Here is a 20,964-nt window from a genome sequence, read left to right on the forward strand (position 1 = left end):
GCTATATATCAGGTAAAACTGTTCAACTGGAAATGAGGTAGCTCATAAGAAGTTACACTGCAATATATGCCTGCCAGTTTTCAGCAGCACAGAAAGAAGGTGGTCATGCTTAGCAGGCAATAAAAGGTCTAAGAATTATATATATACACACATATATATATATACGGGAAAGGAATTAAAGGAGGCAAAAAGAAAAAATAAATTGGGAATGATGCACGTTATGTTCTGTGGTTTGTTTTTGGTATTTTTAAACAATAGTATTTTGGGAAAATCTCCACCTTAAACCATTTTATTATTTCAGAAATAAAGCCCAAGCCCATTAGCTTTAGCCTTGATAGTCTGAGGCTAACCAAACTTCCAAGAAAATAAAGGAAAATTACTACCTTCCAGTAGCTTGCACTGGCACAGGTTTCAGTTTTCCTTTAGCAAGTACTTACTGGAAGATTTTTGCTTCTGTATTTTATAGTTTTTAGCAAGCAACTGCAGATAAAAGCAGAAGCAGCTGGACCGAAGGACAGCATCGCCTAACACAACTTCTATGCGAGAAAGAAATCCACGTCCAAGGTCTCTATCACACGGCACTTGGATCAAATGATGTCATCGCCTTCCCAGTTGTTTTAACGTCATTAGCTGTACACGTTTTGAGTGGTGAAGAGAAACAAAATACAGGATTTCCTGTTCTGCTACCACTCTACTGGGCTGCAGATGCCGGCAGGATTCCAGTGCTCTGAAAACATGTGGAAGTTTAACAAGGAGTCGCCGGGGCTGGGATTGCTGCGAGAATTGGTAGGAAATAAAAGCAGAAAGCTTGCTCCTTCTGCTGTGTAGCATGGATGTCACCCCCCTGAAGGATGGGAGTCACAGGAAGGTAAGCTGGATTTTGCTGTGTGCTTTCATCTGTAGATTGACGCTATCGCAGCTTTGAGCAATGTTACCTATTAGTTGTTTTAGCTCTTCCTCGAGAGATCTTATCAGGCAGAAGCTGGTGCAACATCCCCAGCAGCTTCTGACTGTGCCCATGTACTTCTGCCTCGCTTGGCTCCGAGGGGTGAGTGAGTGGAGCTCAGTGCATCCGAGCAGGCTGCTGTGTAGGGCAGTACACAGGGAAAGCCGGCTTTATCCAAAATACTGCAGTTTTGACCTTACTGACAGAAGCTGCCATCACTGACCAGCTCTGTTTGCGTACTTCCTATTAGTGCCTAGATTAAGCAAGCCAGATTACTGCTTAAAACACGAGCTCCAGAAAGCCTCCTCTACCTCAAAGCAGGAGCTTATTTCAAGCCAAAAGTGTATTTTTATTTCCCGAGCTGCTTTTCTCTCCAGCATCCCGGGCCTGAGCAGGGATGAAGGGAGGCAGCTCTGCCCCGCTCCCCCAGCCCTGGGGCTCTGCCAGGCACGCCTGGAGTGCAGCTTTGGGCTGGTTTATCCAACCGACCCATGGAAAAGATGAGGATGAGCTTTGCCAGTGGATTTGGGAGCAGTAAATGCAGTACCGCAGCAATGTAGGGCTGGGTGGGGCGCACAGTGATTCAGAATAGCCAGGCAATTTCCAATACTGACAGCCACATACGCCTCCAGGAACAGATACTGCTAACACTCACAAAAAGAAATACAGTGTTCTAATAGCTGCCTTAACCACCTAATTAATTGCAAAGTCAACTGATGTTTAATTAATTGTAGTGCTGCTCCCACGACCTGCGGTCTTACTCCTCTGGCGATGATATTGGTCTCCCCTCTCTAATTTCAGTGTGCAGCTGGATAAAACTCAGCTTTGCCACCTAAAAAGTCACCCCTCACCTCCCCAAGTCCTGCCCATGTGTATCTGGATGAAACAGGAAAAAATCAAGGAATGGCAGGGAGTATTTAATATATAAAGTTGCTGAACAAAACCCCTGCCAAAGCCTGTGGGAGCATCTCTGCCCCAACACCAGCATCACCAACAGCAACACATGGAGGGAGCTGGAGGCGCCTGGGGCAAAGTGCAGATGGAGGGAAAGCAAAAACTGGAAAACAATAATAAATACAAAAATCCATCCTTTCAGGAAGCACTGCAGTGAATGGGCACTGGCCTGAGCCCACACCAGCAGCAGCTCCACCTGAGGACCAAAAGTGCCAGGTACCAGGAGTGACACCCGGCTCTCCCAGCAAGAAACAGGCACTACTGCACTCCAGGGAAAGCCAGCAAGGAGGCTCCCCATGGTCACATCCACAGGGACACAGATTAGGATTTGGGCTGAGACACGTGGCAGGGAGGAAATGGCAGGACAGGGACACCAGGCACTTTAATCCTTCCCACAAGTCGAGACGAGCAAATGACACCTCTGTCACTGGCGGACCGTGACACGAGCTGGGAATAGCTGCATTCCCCCATGCCCTGCAGCAGTTTTGCCCTCCCCGCTTTCTGCAGGGATGTGAAGACGTGTTGCCTTGCCATTATTTTTCCCAGGGTTAAACAGACTCCATGCAAAGAGCACCAGCAAAGAGCAGGGCCAGTGTGGAGCACAAGCCCCTTGTGATTTTCAGGCAGGTGAGGAGTCCGTGGGGATGCTGCTCAGGCCTAAGAGATTTGTTTGTCACTGTCCCCTTGTGACAGATGTCCCTGCTGCCCTGCCATGTCCCAGCTTGGTGGAGGAGCCAGAAACCACTGCCAGCTCAAGCACAGTGTGCAACCAGAAGGTTCACGAGTCCAGCATCAGCCAGGGTTTCACTTCAGCTTTGCTTTTTCGCAGCCAGACCCTGGAGAAATAAGCAAGGGGGAGAGAGCAATTTGGGAAGGACTCAGCTTGGAAAGCAGGGCATCTGCACAGAAACACATGGTAATGGACCAACACCGCAGGCAGTGAGCAGCCAGCTGAGAAGTGCCTATATTTTATATGCATATGTGTGTATATATATATATGGGTGTGTGTGTGTGTGTATAAATGTAGAGACTCCCTCCTGAAACTGAAAACGCCGCAATCCCTCTGGAGAGCTGCCTAGGTAAGGAGGAGCAGGGTAGAGGAGCCTTCACCCTGCACCTCGATCAATGCTGGGCTCTGCCAGCCAGTCCCTGGCTGCAGGCAATGAGCTTTTAGAGATCCATCTCCACGGCAAATGCCGGGCTCAGGGCTGTGGGAAACAGCACCACTGGCTGCTGCTTAATTAAATACCACTGTTGAGGGTTTCAGCAGCAACAGGAACAGGTGCTCAGGGCTCTACCAGACCAGGCTCTGGTCTCCAGAAGGGAAGGGGAGGCTGCTCAACACTTTGCAGGCAGCTACAGGCTGTTTCCAAGGGGAAAACTGCACTGCTTTGCTGCAGATGATGCCCTTGGTTTGTAATCTCCTGCTACTAAACCACCTTTTCCTGAAAGCGCAGACCATTTCCCCTGAGCTCTGCTCACAAACAGCAAAATCCATCACCTGTCTGGGGAGCTGCACAAGTACCTGTGAACTCCCCATGACCCACTAATACCCTCAGCTGGCTCAACGAGGTGAAATGGGCAAATGGATGAAACGAATTCCTACTGTAACTCAAAGGCAGATGTATTCATCTTCCTTCATGTCCTGGACTGTTGCTGAAGGATAATTTCTGTTGCTACAACACGATGCCTGCACAATGTGCCATGAGTGCCGGAATTGAGTTAGCAGGACCGGCAGAGCAGCTGGCATGTGTTTGGCCAGCTATTAGCTTATAAACACAGCCTTAAATCTGGAGCCAGAGCTCTGATAGATCTGTCTGCACCTCTTCCACTGGCCTCTGCTCTAGTCAGCTGCCTGCCAGCACCATCGTTTGCTGATGCTGATCATTGCCCTTGCTGCTGATTATATCAGATCTCTGCATGGATCCAAAAAGACAGTATTGAGATCCATTTGAAAGCCCTATTTACAGTCCTACTAAGATTGCTTGTAGACATAGAGAGCACCAATTTGATTGGAGTTTGACAGAAAACTACATGCAATAAACATGGTCCTGAAAAATTACAGGGAGCTGAAGCAGCATTCTGGCAGGAACTATAAAGAGATTAATGGTATAGAGCTCAATTGCAACGTCATTAATTGTGGCATCACCTTAAAGGGTGGCAGGGTACGAAATCCTGCTAAGCACATCCAAAAGTAGTTGCATGGAAGATGCCCACGATGCTGCCTGTAAGTAGGGTCTGGCCCTACACCCTTCCCAACACACACCCTGTGCTGTACACATACCTACACACAGCTTACTGTTCTGTACTGAAGTGCACTTACTCCATGTGGGGAAAATACTGGAGATTTTGGCTTTACAGCATCTGATTTTACTCTCTACAGAAACTCTTCGCCTGCCTTAATTGCCCCATGAGTGAAGAGACTCAGCCAAGATGGAGAGCAACGCATCCTTCGGGAACTGCACCAACCCCCAGATGTCCTTCCAATCCACCCTGTACGCCACCACGTACACCCTCATATTCATCCCTGGCCTCCTGGCAAACAGCGCTGCCCTGTGGGTCCTGTGCCGCTTCATCAGCAAGAAGAGCAAAGCTGTCATTTTCATGATCAACCTGGCTGTGGCTGACCTGGCCCATGTCCTCTCGCTGCCCTTACGGATGTATTACTACATAAACCACAGCTGGCCGTTTGGAAGCTTTCTGTGCCAGGTGTGCTTCTACCTGAAGTATCTCAACATGTACGCCAGCATTTGCTTCCTCACCTGCATCAGCATCCAGCGGTACCTCTTCCTCCTGCATCCCTTCAAAGCCAATGGCTGGAAACGGCGGTACGACGCAGCCATCAGCACTGCTGTCTGGCTCTTCGTTGGGGCAGCTTGCTTACCCCTGCTTGTAGTGAGGAGCCCAGCCTTGTCCAACAACATAAACACATGCTTCTCGGACCTGGGGGTGAAGCAGCTCAGCCCAGGAGCCTCCATTGCAATGGTGACAGTAGCAGAGCTGTTTGGGTTTGTCATCCCCTTCAGCATCATTGCCTGCTGCACTTGGAAGATGTGGCAGTCCCTGCGGGAGGGCCCAACTCAGCTGCAAAACACCAGTGAGAAACAGAAGGCTTTGCGCATGGTCTTGATGTGTGCGGCTGTCTTCTTCATCTGCTTCACCCCCTACCACATCAACTTTCCTTTCTTCATGATGGTGATAGAGAACATCATCCAGGACTGTGCTATTCACAGCAGCACACTCCGCTTCCACCCCATCTCCCTCTGCTTGGCGAGCCTCAACTGTTGCCTGGATCCGGTCCTCTACTACTTCATGACCTCCGAGTTCCAGGACCATCTGCTTCGCCACAGCTGTGTCACCCTGCGAGCTTGGTTCACACGCCGCGGGAACCTCTCCATCGCTGAAACCGGCCACGACATTCGTGTGAAGAGAAACCTTCCACGCCTCAAGTTTTTGTCTCTTCCCAAGTTCTTTGGCCGAATAAACAGCATGGAAATCCCTGCCATGCCACCTGACGAGCTCCTGCTGGAGTCCATCTCTTGAAAAGCATAAGCCAGTTTCTGTCCCTGTAGGTGGTTCTCATAGCTCGAGTGAAGATTGTGTTAGGTCTCCAAATATGTCATTACCCTTGTGTGCAACAGATGACAGAACCTGACCTAGAAGGACATTTTGATGCAAAAGACTTGCTGGTTGAGTTGTTGCTGCTGGGGACTGTTTGTCTTACATAGTTCTGTGTTGTGATGTTAAAGTACCCAAACCAGCTGTCATGATGCCAGTAATTCTCCTGTGCTGAACTGCAGCCAGGTTCGGATCCCTTGTTTCTCTTGTTTGAATGCTCCTACATATTTGTCATTTTTGAAAATCCTTCTGAATCCTGAGTTGTAAGCAGGCAGCTCAGCCTCAGCACCGCTCGGGCAGGAAGCACTGGGGGAGTTTTGGACCCCCAGCTGCAGATACCTGTGGCTCACAATGACTTAAAGCATCCTCCATGCTCACGTGAGGCTCTAGATCAGGACAGTTCATTATCACCACGTAGACTGAACCTCTTCTCATTGCAAAAAAATCAATCACCTGGACCTTATCTAGACTGAAACACTATAACTTTATCAACATATATCAAGCAAAGAGTATTAACCTTCTGTATCCTGGGCTGCATCAAAAGGAGCGTGACCAGCAGGTCAAAGGAGGTGATCCTGCCCCTCTACTCTGCTCTCGTGAGACCTCACTTGGAGCATTGTGTGCAGTTCTGGTGTCCTCAACATAAAAAGGACATGGAACTGTTGGAACAAGTCCAGAGGAGGCCACGAGGATGATCAGGGACTGGAGCACCTCCTGTATGAAGACAGGCTGAGAAAGTTGGGGCTGTTCAGCCTGGAGAAGCTGCGTGGAGACCTCATAGCAGCCTTCCAGTATCTGAAGGGGGCCTACAAAGATGCTGGGGATGGACTCTTCATCAGGGACTGTAGTGATAGGACAAGGGGTAATGGGTTCAAACTGAAACAGGGGAAGTTTAGATTGGATCTAAGGAAGAAATTCTTTACTGTGAGGGTGGTGAGGCACTGGAATGGGTTACCCAGGGAGGTTGTGAATGCTCCATCCTTGGTGGTGTTCAAGGCCAGGTTGGACAGAGCCTTGGGTGACATGGTTTAGTGTGGGGTGTCCCTGCCCATGGCAGGGGGGTTGGAACTGGATGATCTTAAGGTCCTTTCCAACCCTGACTATTCTATGATTCTATGAACCTATGTCCACATCAGTGTTGAAGGCAGTTTTCAAACAAATTGGGCTCATTTCCCACTACTGAAAAAGGCACCCAGAACCAAGCAAAGGAGTCCACCTGGCCCTTGGGAGCTATGGGATGCTCAAATGATTATGAGGGGGTGAATACTTGGAAGACAGACAGTGACTGGACATCCCATGAAAAAAGAGGAAGGATGAAGGACGTCTCCCAGAGGACATTTACTTGCAGAGACCCAAGGCATGGCACAGAAGGGAGGAGCAGTAGTTGGTGTTGCCATGTCTTGTGTTGTTATTAGGAGTCTCGTGCTATTTGGCATTTTGCTAAAGCCCGTGGTTGCAGATTAAGATGCTGTCCAAGCCTCTCAGTTTTGCTTTAAAAACCAGAAAAGGTTCCCAGCCTTCACTGGGTACTGAGAAGTTCACAAAGCTGACCCAACTGCGTCCTTAAAGCTTCAGACTTGGGAGGAAATAAAATGATCTCAACACATATTTTAGCATCATGGGTATTACTTTAAGCGTTTGTAAATGGTCTCATTAGTCACATGTCTGCTCTCAGAGCAACGACACAGTCTGCAGAGGGGGACACCCCAGTTTGGGACTCACAGAGGTCCTGTTGCCACTGTGGCCCCACGCACAGTGGCCAGAGCAGGGGCTGCGGGGTTTCCTCCTTGTGGGTTGATGGCTGCAATGCCAAAAACCCCTCAGGGAATTACATAAGTAAACATAGGCAGAGGGGGTTTGATCGGAAACAGCTTTGCCGATAATTGGATGCACATTTCCAACCCATGCAGCGTTTCTGGGAAGCATGGAGCAGGCAGTGGTTTACTCTCACGTTGCCAAGGCTGGTCTTAGATGAGAGAAGATCCAGACAACCTGGAAGAATTTGCTTGGGTACTCTCAGCGTGCCAGAGACAGGCAGAAAACACGCGGTCCTGCAGCTCACTGTCCCAAATCAACTCCTCCTCTCAAAAAAAGGAAAAAGAATAATAAAAGGACACATTTTCCTTGTCTGCTGGTGGGGGAAGGAGAATTTAGGGCTGAAAAAACTCAGCAGCACGCCCAGGCAAAACAGGAAACCTAAGCAAAACCTCTCCAATGCCGTGGCTGGCAAGACCCGGCTGTGGGCAGCTGCCGCAGACAAGACAGGTCAAACCACCAGCACCTTAACCAGGAGCATGGCTTTATCCGGTGAGTCTTTCGGGAATGGGACAACCCTGAGTAGCTGCTGGCTGACACCCAGGTAGCCCTCTATTACCACAGCGAGGTATTCAGAAGTCCTGCCTACTGACTGCGCGCCCCATTGCTGCAGCTCCAGCCTTACTGGCGGCACCAGCTCCAGGTTTCCCGGTGGCTCCGGTTACCACTGGGACCTTGCCAGCTTGTTTTCGGATTGCACAGCACTTCTGAGACCTCTGCAACGTCACTTCCCCCTTCCAAAAAGAAAACAGGAAAAAGAAAGCAAACCAAAACTCTCACTAACCTGTCACACGGAGGCACAACCTCAACCCTTACTCAGGCTGCCCCGGCTGCCTCCCGGGCTTGCCAGCACTGCAGGTTGCATTGGAAACACAGCACAAAAACCCCTTCCTGGGTTAGATGCACTCCATAGCAAGGATTTTGATGGCTTTTACGCAAACCAAACCCTGAGGGAATATCCTTTTCCGGTGCAGACTGGTGCTTTCTGCCCTTCAGAGGCCACAGGATGCCTGTCAGCCCTCCTGTTTTATCACAGTCCACCCGGTTCCACCACCACAAACACCCTGGCTGGGTGCCAGGACACAAGCCACAGGGATTTGGGGTCAGAGAGAGCCTGGATGCTGTGGAAGGGGATACAGATGGACAGGGATGCTGCTGGTCACTGGTGCTGAGATGAGAGTGCTCGGGAGTTGTCGGGGGCAGCAGGTAGGAGCGGGCTGGGGATGTCTGGCTTTACAGTATCCCTAAGCAGACTTAAGTAAAAAGCTGCTGCATTGAAGATTTATTTGCCCAAGACCAAGGTGTGATCCAACTTCTTACAAGGGAAAAACTCAAGGCTGAAGGGAGAGCAAGGGCCTGGGAGCTGATGTGTGGGGAAGGGAAGAGAGGGCAGGGTGAATGAAGAGCATTTCTTTCTCAAAGCAAAGAGTAGCAAAGCCAACGGCTCAGCTGGACCTCTGCCAGCACCCATGACATCCACATACCCTGAGCTTTTCACATGCAATTAATTATCCTATATGGCTTAATCCTTTATGACCAGCTGTAACTCGAACTGCTTATCTGCTTTTATATATGTCCATCCATATACACATACACCCCGGTACACACACTACACTTCCATATACAGTAAATTATGCAGTGCTTGGGCATATCCTAGAAGATGTGTCTTGTGCACAACGCTTCCTAAGGCGCCACAAGGAAAGAGAGAAGGTTGCTTTTCTCTTTGCTAAAAATACCCTTTTCCTCCCTCCGTGACCACATGCTTCCAGTCCAGCCCTAGCAAAGCGACTTTGTCTCTGGAAAACCACTCATCCTCAGCTCCTGGCGGGGCTCGCACCACCTACCCAGTAGCAAGACCCAGCCTCTCGTGATGCTTGGCACAGTGCTAACAGCCACCACTGCTGGCAACAAGCTGCTCCTCCATCCACCCACCAAGAGAGGGGGAAGCGCTGGGCCTGGCAAAGGAACAAACACACCAACAACGTCAATTCTGACTGCAACCTGAAGGCACGGAAAGTGAATTTTGCTCCTTTAAACCGAGCCGAGCCAGGGAGCGGCTTTCCAGACAGTCATGATTTCATCAGACCTGAGTCCAGCTTCTGGATTCACAGGCTCGGCCAGCAACACCCTGTGAAGCCCAAGTGTTCAAAGGGACAGCACCATTTGAGAGACCCAGGGCTCTCCATCAGTCCCTCATGCACGGCAGGGTCCCGTTCACAGCACAAGGGACAGGGTTTGAGGAACTCTGTGTCAATGCCATGCTCAGCATCATAAGGGTGAGCTCTCCCCAGAGAAACAGTCAAAGCCTCAACCTTGCAGCAGTCAGCAAGTCCTTTCCAGCAGGACCTGCCATGCCGATTGCTCAGTCTCACTCCTCTTAACAGGGGGTTTTTAAGCCTTTAAAGACATTTTTCCTGCTGTAGGTGGATGGGGCAGGCACCGAGGCTGCAAAGGGAAATCCAGGACTTCCAGCCCTGAGCCCGGTGGCAGCATCACGGCTGCACCCCTGGCTCATGTGAGCCCCGCTGGTGCTGAGAGCTGTGGGCAAGAACCTGGCACAGCAGCAGGGCCCTGTCCCTGCTCCCCCTTTGCAAACATGCTCCTGCCCAGTGCATGCCCTTCCCCATGCTCCTCCTGGGTGATCACCGAGCGAAGCATCAGCAGCCATGTGGAGAGAAGACATTCAGCCTGTTCACAGGAAGTGCTTCCATTTAAGCCTGCCAGTGCAGATCAGAAAGGCCTCGGCTGGTTTTGTCTGAGGATCTCCTACAAGGTCATGAAGCTCAAGCTCAGATGAGCTGAGCATTTCTGGTTTTTCTAAGATAAAAATGTAAGTACAAGACAAACTATAAGAAATATAAAGAAAAACGTAAGTATTTTATCAAATTTTCTGTTATACTGTAAAACAATTGCTTTGTGATTTGGTGCCCAGCTCCAAGTTCTCCTGCTTTTTGGTGGCCTCAACTTTGGCAGGTTTGGGGAGGGTCTGACCAATGCTGTCACTGTGCACCCCATGCGAGGGGACATTCAGCACTGAGCTGCCGGGAAAGGTGAGAAGTGGAAGCACCATGTGATTCCAACCCACATACCCTGAGAAGGGGCCACGCTGGCACACACACAATAGCTCCTGGAGTGACAGGAAACAGGATGGATGCTGGCAGTGATGCGCACCAGCGGCATAGAGTGTGGCACCAGCAAAACAGGATATGGTTATGCTCTGAAAGGTGTTTTTGAAACACACAGTCTATCTGTACAGTAAATACAGTTGCTGCCCCAAGCCCAGGCCAGGCTTTCTTATAAATAGGCTGGCTTCTGCAGATGAAAGTGCAAAACTGAGCATCCATCACACGTCTGATTAGATAAAGCCAAGATCATCTCAGAGCCCAGGTGCTGTGCAGCCATGGGGGGTTGGTACTGCATTATCCTCGGGACTGGCCTCAGTTGTGTTGTCCGTTACTGGTGCCCAAATCATGTCCCTGGTCCCTGTGAGAGGCAGGGGGGTGCCAGGGTTACACAGGGAAAGGCTAGGGGAATGCCAGGTTTTACATCACAGGACCTTGGGGTTAAGAGGAGGGAATAAAAGGGGTTTTAAAACCTTTTAAACCCTTACATCACAATGGTGAAAACACCTCGCAAAGCCCAAGAGCACGCAGCAGGAGAAGCTGCCAGGAGGCATTGGCAAGCACAGGGGAAGTTCTGCACCCCAGATCCTGCTGCAATTAGGGAAACATCCCCAGGACTAATGTGAACTGAACCAGCATCCTCCACCGAGGGCTCAGAACACCTCCCAAGAGGCTGCAACAGCAACAAGCCCCATTTAAGCAGTAAACCCTAAACCTCCACAGCTTCTAGTCCAAAAGCATCAGCAGAGTAATCCATCCCTGCACCCAAGGGGGCAACACTGCAGCAAAGATCCCACAGTGCTGAAAGTTCTTCCTCCCACACAGCGTCAATGAAAACACATTACTTAATCAGCAGGCTTCAAATAAAAGGCTAACAGCTTTAACTAGTAAGAGCATCGGCTGCTGAAACAGACGAGCATCCCGCAAATCATGTTTTGGGAGATGCGATCTGCAAAGCCCCAGCAAGGAGCTGTGTCACCGCAGGGATGACAATCCCACCGCACTTTAAGGCTATAGAAGCCCGCCATGTGCCCAAGAGATTAATTTCCTATAAACCACAATAAAAAGTAGTATGTAGAGCTACAAACCACACTATAAGGTGAAATTATACAAGTAAATCAAGAATGCTTTAAAGCAGGAGGTACCACCAAGACTCTGGTACCTGCTGCAAGCATGGGGTGCTGTGGTGTGGGGACAGCAATGGACCACACTGCCTGGCCCCATGCACCCATACATCCATTCTGTAGAGATGCAGCCCTCCCCACAAGTCGTGATGTAAAGCAAGGCCTGTTCTCCCCAGCAGACAAGCAAGAAAAGTGAGCACACGCAAATTAAGGAGTTGCAAATAATTGCTACAGAAATGGGTAAAATGGCTAAAAAAGTCACTTTTTCAAAATAACCGACTGAATCGAGAATTCCCCTGATACCGAGTTTTGTTTGGTACTTCCTGAGGTGCAGTCAGCAGATGGATAACTGCGAAGCGCTGCTGCTCAAAACCACCAGCCCAGCAGTGCCCTCTGCCGGTGGCCGTCGCTCAGAGAGCATCCAGCGGGTGCTGAGCCGGGGGCCGCTCACGGCAATGGGTGACACTGCTTCACGGCAATGGGTGACACTGCTTCACGGCAATGGGTGACACTGCTTCACGGCACAAGCCTTAATTTGAAAGAACAGTCCTCGGCTCTGGCCCTGGTTTGGCTCGGTGCGAGCGGCAGAAATCCACTCAGTAAGGAGATAATGACCATGGAGAACCTCCTGCTTTTTGGGGAAGCCCAGACAGGGCTGTGATCGGGTTCAATGGGACTTTCCAAACCTGTTTAAAGTGCTGGAACAAAACCATTCAGATGAGAGTGAAGGATCCTTTCTCAGCCAGCTGGGGCAGGGAGAGGAAAATAACCGATGAAGCATCTTGCTTCCTCAGCATCATTAGCTCTGTGGCTTTAGCAGAAAGGGGGTCTGCGAACACGCGCTTACCCCTGGGAGCCAGCACATCGAGTCCCAGCAGTGGGGGAGGCTGCTGGGGTGACACTGCAGCAGTTTCCAAAACACCCCAAAACCAACAGCGCCTTTACAGACATACATGTAGATATACATATATATGTATATCTATATATAAATAACCACAGGAAAAGACAAGCAAGCGAAAGGGTCAGGCCCAGCTCGGCCCACGGGCAGGAGGAGCGCGCAGAAGGCGCCGCTGGCTGGGGAGGGCCCCGCTCGCCTCCCTCGCTGCTGCTCCCTCCCGGCGGTTGCGCTTTTGCTTTGCACATCAAGGGGTGGGACCCGCTGCCAGCACGCAGGGACCGGGGCCGCGGGGTCACAGCGGAGCAGCCCGGCGAGACAGCAGAGGTAGGTCCGATATCCCTCCATCCCAGTCACCTCCAGCTCAGGATAACGGGTTTACGCTGGACTTCGTTATCGCAACATAGACTGGGTGCGCCTTACTCGCAGCAGGAGTGCTGAGGGGATGGGGACACTGTGCCGAGAGGCAGGAGGGTGCAGCGTTAACCCTCCTGCCCCTGAATCTGCAAAAGTAAATAAGTAGAAGCAAGACTGTGTAGCCTTACCCCCGGTACAGGTGGGTGAGGAGCCAGTATCTCCGTTTATCAGAAGAATGAGCTCCTGGAAGTGCTCGCTAATGCCCTGGGTATATGAGGGAGAGAAGGGCACAGCTTAAGCCAAAATAGCCAGCCATGAAGTTTCAAACCGTATTTTCTATTACTGTTGCACGGGTCCAAGAAGCTGCCTTTAAAAATAACACCAACTGCGGTGATTCTGAACCTTTGCAAAGCTCACAGCTGGTGTGAAGGGACTTTCTATACGTGGACTTTCTGAGGCCATACAGCCCCATCTCCAAGAGCACAGAGATAACCGGTCCGATTTACTCGTTGCTCCAGGTCTTTCTTGTGTTCATTCCACTGTATTTGTCCGCTGGGTTTTCTTAAGTGGTCTGATCCTCACGAGAGGCAGCACGCTGACTTTCCACTGAATTTGCACTTAACTGCAAGAACCAGAGCAGGAGGTGGCAGGGCTGCCTGTGCCCGGTGAGCACATGGCCACACATCCCCTGGGGGCACACGTTTGGGTGGAAAACCCACAGCTTTGATACTCATCACCACACACATCTACCAGGGGTGTCAGGGTGGGCCAAGTAAGGGAGGAGAGGGGTAGGGGATTAGGCTAATAGACAGCATTACTGCTGTGGGTTTACTTTCCATTTTTAACCAGGATAAATATTAACAAATGAGGACAAGAGCTTTTGCAAGGGATTAAAGGCCAAAAGCATCGCATTTCACATGGATTAAACCAGAGTTTGTTTTTTCCTGTATATTCTTGGAATTTACCCAGCCAAAATCCCCCTAGTGTCCCCTGCTGCCTGCCTGCCCCACCACCCACCCGCACAGCCAGGGCTCTCCATCCCTAGGGAGCACCAGCAGGGCTCCAGCCCTATTGACCCTTCCCAAAAACCTCTGTTCCAGAGGGAAAGTCTCCCTGGAGCAGGGTCCAGCAGCTCTGCCACTCCTCCCAGGATAGACATTGGTGGAAAGGCAGGAAGCACGAGCAAGGCAGAGGGTTGGCATGCTGCAGAGCACACAGTTACCTTCATAAGGAGCAAATGAGAAAGAACAAATAGAAAGAAACCTTTTTATCCCACTGTGCCAATGCCCTACAGCCCTAACCTGTAAAAGCTTGGCCATTTCGCTCCTTTTTTCCCCCTGAAGCAGGCATTCACCACCTTTAGTGACTCATGTTTCAGGAAACTGCAGAAATTGGATAGGATGAACAGGCGCTTGCACTGGTACTCTGCAACTAAGTCAAAGTGAAAAAGCTGCTCTCATCTGTAGCACTTTGCAAACACAACATTAGCAAACATACTCTGGCAAATCAGAGTGTGTCCGGTGTGGGATGCAGAGCAGACCCTGGGCAAGGAGAGGGATGCTCTGGAGGCTGGTGGTACCCGGGCAGGGAGGTGCTGCTGATAGGATACCAAGATGCCCAGGCTGGGATAAGGCAGGCAGAGGACATCAGGGCTCCTGCTGTCAGGACAAGCACAGCAAAACACAGGAGGCTCTGAGGATGCCTAACAAAAGTACCGTGGCCTCTGTGGCCAGATGCTACCAAAAAGGAAATAAAAGAGACATCTCCACAGTTAGCACAGCAAGAGGCAAAATCTTATGGAAGAAGATATAAAACCTGGACATCTATCAGCAAACTGCTTCAAGGAAGAAAAACCTTTATCCTCCCTTGGCATTTTTAAAAAGAACTAAAGCACAATCCTGCGCAATGGTCAGTTTATATTTCTGTTATTTCTATTTTTAGCTAATACCTTATTAATTCTTACTGCTAGCAGTTATCTCTGCCAAAATAGGACAGCAGCGCTCCAGGTGACCTAGAAAACAGAGTTAGCAGGAGAAGCCTGGCACAGGACAGTGCTGTCCTGCTCTGGTCCCGGGCAACCTCTGCTGTCCCCACATCCACATGGAGGGACAGAGCCACCACTACACTGCCTCTGCTTGCGTAGCTTCAGCAGGGAACTACATTTCTATTTGAAGTTACCCCTGTGCACGTTCTGCTTTTAGTTTAGGCTGTGGAGGAGACAAAGGAAACCAGAAGAGAGGCTCCAGCCAGCAGCACCCCCAAGGCATCCCCCAAAGGGTAAGTCTGCAGATGACACTGGCCATGATCACAGATGACTGGCATCAGGCGCAGCACCAGCCTGTGTCACCTCTACCGCAGGCTTTATGTGTTTTCACAGCACAAATACCAGCCCCACACCAAGCCTGCACACCTACTGCTCACCTGCATCACTCCTTGCAAGAATGGCTCTTGGTGGCAGAATCCATCCAGGCTACTCTTTTACTCTGGTCTTGGGAGGGAGCAGGAGGTGCTGGGCAGCATCCTGGGCTCTCTAAGGACCTGATCTTTAAGTGGGGGGGGGGAACAACTAGGCACAATGCTACAGCAGGGGCAGCTCCTACAAGCAGTGCCCATCCACGGGCTGCTTTCCTCTACGCTGGCTTTTTAGAGCTGCTGTGGCTTTGCTTCCTGGGGTAAAACCCAATGGCTTTGCTAACAAGGGCCCTGGGTTGACCTGGGTCAGTTATAACCAGCCTCAGGTGTGGAGCCTGATCACTTGTGGAGGTTGGGGTGGGCTCTGATGGGGGCATGGGGCAGAGTCCCATTGCACTTCAGGCCCACAGGTGCTGTGGCTGCTCTCCCAGCTCTGGCACTTGTTTGTATGGAGAACGTGGATAGACGGCTGTCATTTAGCATGGGGAAAATACTTCACACCATGTGTGCCTGGCTTTGACACGCATTAACCGCCAGCCTCTGTGCTGGTTACAAAGCTTACCTGGTGCTCCTGAGTCGTTAAGTACAACCAAGGAGTCTCACTCCAGTGCCCTGATGTGGCTGGCTGTGGGGTCTCCTTGCCAAAACAGGGGAGGGAGAACCATTCAGGGGAAGAAGGAAGCCATGCCTGGGCAGAGTCTTGCACCTAAGGCAGCAGCCAGCCCCCTGTGCCAAGGGGAAGTGAGCGCAGAGCATGTGAAACAAGATTTCCTCTTTCTGGAGCTTTTTTTAGCATCCTGCTGGTTTTTACATAGCGCATTTGGCTGAACTTTGCCACGCTGCTGCTCGGGATTTCCAAAGCACAGTTTCTCGCATTGATGTGTTTTTATCCCCGTTCCGAGGGTGGCCACTCTCACAGGGACATTTCTGGGTACCCTGAGTGAGCATCCCCGCTGCTCCCCAGCTTTAGCTGGGCTTTCTGGGAACCCTCATAATGTGGGTTCACAGCCCCAGGGAGAGGCAGAAGGTGCTGCAAGCACATCCCTGCCTTGGGGCTGGGCTGGAGGGAGCGGAGGATGGTGTTGCAGGAATACTGCTGTGCAGTGGAGAGAGGGAAACGCAGCCCTGGTGAGGGGCAGCAGGAGAATCGCTGGCGTGCACGTGTGTGTGCACTGGGCTGTGAGCAGACAGATGGGCTGGGACTGCACTTTGTCCTTCCCTTTGCATGTCTCATGGCCCAGCGATGGAGGTAGGGTGAACTTACCCCCACCACAAAGGATGCAGCCAGAGGAGGAGCGTGATTCAGCCTCCCTGACTGGGAGCCCCTGGGCAAGAGATGAGAGGAAGGACGTCTTGTTTGAAGAAAAAAGTAAATGAGTTTCAAAAATCACTGGAAGGAAGAGCTGGGTGCAGCAGGCTTGGGGCTTTATCTTGTGGGCACCCCTGTAGACGCTCCCCAGGCAGATGCAACCTTGCCCAAGCAGTGTTCACAGGAGCAGTTCATCTGCAGGCAGGGGACACCTCAATGGACAGTGAGTGATGGCACTGCAAGGTCCCCAAGCTCCAGAGCAAACATCAGGCAAGAAGCTGAGACATTCTGGGTGAAAATCAGCTCAAGGTAAAGCTGTGCAGCTCCTTGTGAGCCACCCTCACTCTGCCCAGCAGCTGCCCCCTTCTTAGTGGATGCTGCTGGTACCTGGGAAGCCAAGAGGAAAAGAGAAGGTCTCCAGGGGTGAGGATATGCTCCGGGTCAGTCACTGCTGCCCTGGTGCCACCGCCTGGGCACAGCCCAGGGACCTACTGAAGGCGAAGGGGGATTTGAATGGAAAAGCTGGAGCTGGGAAAGACAAAGCTGCAGAAACCTGGCAGCAAGTTAAATACATCCTGTGACTGGGGGTGACTTCTGTTCGGTGGTACAGCACAGGAGGCTGGTTTGTAGCAGCAATTAAACATGTTTTCCATTCATTGAGCACCTACCTTCACTGGACGAGGCATGGTGCTTGTTAGGTGGGAGAAGAGCTGACCGCCACAGATGGTCATAGCAATAGGTTTCTGTTAGAGAGATGCTCTTATTGCTTTTGCAAGCTTTTCCGTGCCTTTTACCTTGTAAGACCTGTGTCTCCCCACAGTGTTATAAATGCATCTTTCTGTCTTTCAGCTGCAGGGCCGCTCTGCTTGTCAAACTCCTGGGTTGAAAGACGTGCCTGAAATGCCACCCAAAAGGTGACAGAGGTGCAGTCCCCGTGGCGAACTGTCAACTGCTTTGGCACACGATGCATTTCTCGGTGTGGATCCCCTCTCTGTCAGTCCTGCAAGCAAGCAGAGTGAGGTCTGGGCATTTCTGACAACGAGCATGAGCAAAGCACACGAGCAGGACTTTGATTAACACCCTCTAACTAAGCTTCTCCCCACAGTGGACACGATGATCTGGTAACTAAAGCCTCACACACGGATGCCAGGGCTGAACCTGTTTATTTAAGCACCGACAACCCAAGAACAACGTGGCTGCAGGAACATGCTACCATGCTGGGGCTGAGCACAGATCTGGAGCACAACCATGACAAACAGTTCGACCTGCACTGAAACAGACCTCAAGCCCTACTATGCGGTTACATACACTTTCATCCTGATCCCCGGACTAATAGGAAACACATTAGCTTTGTGGGTCTTTTATGGGTACATGAAAGAGACTAAAAGGGCTGTAATATTTATGATCAATTTAGCCATTGCTGACTTATCACAGGTTTTGTCCTTGCCCCTGAGGATTTTCTATTACTTGACTGGGACATGGGAATTTGGAGGAGGTCTCTGCATGTTTTGCTTCTACCTGAAGTACGTCAACATGTACGCAAGCATCTACTTCTTGGTTTGCATCAGTGTAAGACGATATTTGTTTCTTATGCACCCATTCAAATTCAGTGACTGCAAACGCATCTGTGATGTGTATATCAGCATCATCGGGTGGGTCGTGGTCTGTGTTGGCTGTTTGCCTTTCCCACTTCTCAGACTCCAACACGATGCTAAAAACACATGTTTTGCGGATCTCCCTGTAAAGGAGGTTGACCTTCCCATCTCCATTGTAATGATGACGCTAGGAGAATTGGTGGGGTTCGTAACACCGCTACTCATCATCCTATACTGCTCATGGAAGACTATCTTATCACTAAAAGAAAAAAATTCTGCTTCACATGACCTCGGAGAAAAGAAAAAGGCTTTAAAGATGATTCTTACCTGCGCGCTGGTATTTCTGATTTGCTTTGCACCTTATCATATCAGCTTTCCACTCGATTTCTTTGTCAAAACCAAGAAGATTGAAAACGGATGCGTCCAGAAGGTGATCTCAGTGTTCCACGTTGTAGCTTTGTGCCTTGCCAGCTTGAACTCCTGTGTGGACCCAGTCATCTACTACTTTACTACAGATGAGTTCAGGAGACGCCTTTCCAGGCAGGATTTGCAAGACAGCATTCAGCTCCACAACCTCAGTTACACAAGGAAGCACTCCAGAGATGTGCTCAGGAAGGACACCATGGACTACTAGTGCTGGCCTTCCACAAATGGTTGCCAGGGCTTCAAATGTTCACTGTATTTTGGGGTTTGGCCAATTTACTTTTTCCCACCAGTTCCATTTCTAGCTTGGAAGCCATATGGTTTGAAGCCATATCGCTGCCATGGATAAGCTTCAACCACGGGGCTCTTCTTCAAGGGTAGATGTCCATCAGACCCTTCAGGTCCTCTTTTCACCAAAGAGAGAACAAATTATTTCTCTCACTGCTAACTAACCCTGCACCATCACACCTTCATTAAGGGCAGCATCATTAAAGCACAGTCACAGGAAGCAAGCCTTTAAGTTTACTGTAATGGCAACTCGCTATAAGCAGTCAAACGTGCCACCCAACAGGATACGAGAGATTTTTATGAAAGGCTCAGACGTGGATGTATTTTTAATGACAATTTCCTTAAAATCAAAGAACAGAAGGTTTGGGCTGGACTGGCGTTTCATTTGCACCTTCTTTTGTAACACTGATTTTTCTGTGAACATCTGAAATGTTACATTTTGAAATGCAAAACTACGGCGATGGTATTGGGCTTTATTTAATGCAAATGCTGTTCTATAATTTATGAAAAAAAATTATATATTTTGTAGAAAAAATGTGAATCCCAGAGAGTGTTGGAACACAAGGACTTATTTTCTTTAAGAAACCCCTTTTATATAACAAACCCAAACTCCACCTCCTCATCTCCACAGGAGTCTGAGCCAGTGTGTCTGTACCTGAGTATGTTGCTGGGTAAGGACGGATAATTCATGGAAACCATGAAGCACATTGTAATTCATTCACAGCAATGAAAAAGTATTTTTTTTTTAATTTCCTTTTGTATACGATTACAAAATCCTTAAAAAAAAAATAAATTAAATGTAATTCTTGGCCAACTCTGCTGCCTGTAACTGCCTGCATCCCCAACACACACTTACACAGACCAACATGTGGCAGCACTTGGACGCTGACCCCTCTCAATCACCTGTAGAACATTTCAGGTGCCTTTTCTGAAGGATTTTAACCTCCTGCTTGCACTGGGGAGAAAAGCAAAACACTGGCTCACAAAGGGGCAAAACACATCCCTGACCAGTGCAGCAGCTCATCTGCCCCCCACGAGAGGCTTACCAAGACATGGTGAAATCCTGTCATTGAAGGCCAGCTCCAGCACAAGCCCATCACTGTCCTTTCAGGCCTCTGTTCCTGTCGGAGGAAAGCAGGATGGCCCTGTACAACCCCACAGAGCTACTTTTAGCTTCTGAGGGGAAAAGATGCTGCACAAAGTGGTGTCAGAAGTTCAGAAATTGTTCAGTAAGAAAAACCTCAATAAGCTTCAGTTTTCCCACCTAGAAAATGCTGTGGGTGCACATGAGCCGTTTCGTCTGCTGCCATAGCAATGTGGTTTATTCATATTAGTCTTAACGGTCTCTTTCTGCAGGAAGTTTGGTGTAATACAGTTGCTCACGTGAGCCACGTTCAGGAGAGAACTGCCTGTCCCCTCCTGCAACAGCACCTCTGTCCCAGATGGGGTTAGCTCGGTCCATGCTCTCCGTCACTAAGGTCTCACAAGCCCTCAGCTGATGATGCCACAGACATCAAGACATTACTTAGATTAAGGGCAGGTGTATTTTCATGCCCTATCAATGGCTCAGGATCCATGATATCAGCCCATGCTTGAGCCCTGGAGCAATCGCACACCAGCAGAGGGATGTTCTGCTGCATTTCTGCCACTCAAGAAAGCCTCAAGTGGAGATGACACATGGCACAGAGGGTTTGGAGAAGACAAGTGATACCAGGCCACTGAGCACTTACTGTTTGACCACTTTTCTGCCCAGCTTCGAGCTCTGTGCTAGGCAAGATCTGGACTTTGCCCAGCTCTGGCTGCAGGTCTCCCTTAGCCTGTTTAAAGCCAAAAGAAGCTGATACTTCCATGGAAAAATTTTCTCAGGAAAGCTTGTAATAAATCTGGTCTGCAGCACTGGACTGGGAATTTGAATGAGAATAACAGGGAGTAAAAAACAACCCCCAAAACATCCCCTTATTCTGCATGAAGTATTTCCTCAAGAAGCACCTCTTCCCCAAGAGGGTTGTTGTACTGAGAAGCAGAGCACTGAGGTCTCTGCCAACAACCTCACCAGGCAGACTTAGTGCTGAAGCAATAAGTGGCTTTTTCACCCAGAGTTAGGTT

The 20,964-nt window shown here is 50.0% G+C and overlaps 1 protein-coding gene and 1 pseudogene across 2 annotated transcripts; both read left to right on the forward strand.

Moving 5' to 3' along the window:
* On the forward strand, positions 1–5,959 carry LOC308224614 (putative P2Y purinoceptor 10 pseudogene; annotated as a pseudogene). Its single transcript, XR_013958955.1, has 2 exons — positions 1–868; positions 4,284–5,959. The product of XR_013958955.1 is annotated as a putative P2Y purinoceptor 10 pseudogene (transcript).
* Positions 5,960–12,649: 6,690 nt separating this feature from the next.
* GPR174 (G protein-coupled receptor 174) lies at positions 12,650–20,828 on the forward strand. Its single transcript, XM_080624571.1, has 3 exons — positions 12,650–12,801; positions 15,033–15,108; positions 17,402–20,828. The coding sequence occupies exon 3, from the start codon at positions 17,801–17,803 to the stop codon at positions 18,779–18,781; it is 981 nt and encodes a 326-aa protein (XP_080480697.1). The 5' UTR covers positions 12,650–12,801; positions 15,033–15,108; positions 17,402–17,800; the 3' UTR covers positions 18,782–20,828.
* The last annotated feature ends 136 nt before the right edge of the window (positions 20,829–20,964 follow it).

Source organism: Psittacula echo (genome assembly GCF_963264785.1).
Source record: "Psittacula echo genome assembly, chromosome: 8".
Lineage (NCBI taxonomy): Eukaryota > Metazoa > Chordata > Aves > Psittaciformes > Psittacidae > Psittacula > Psittacula echo.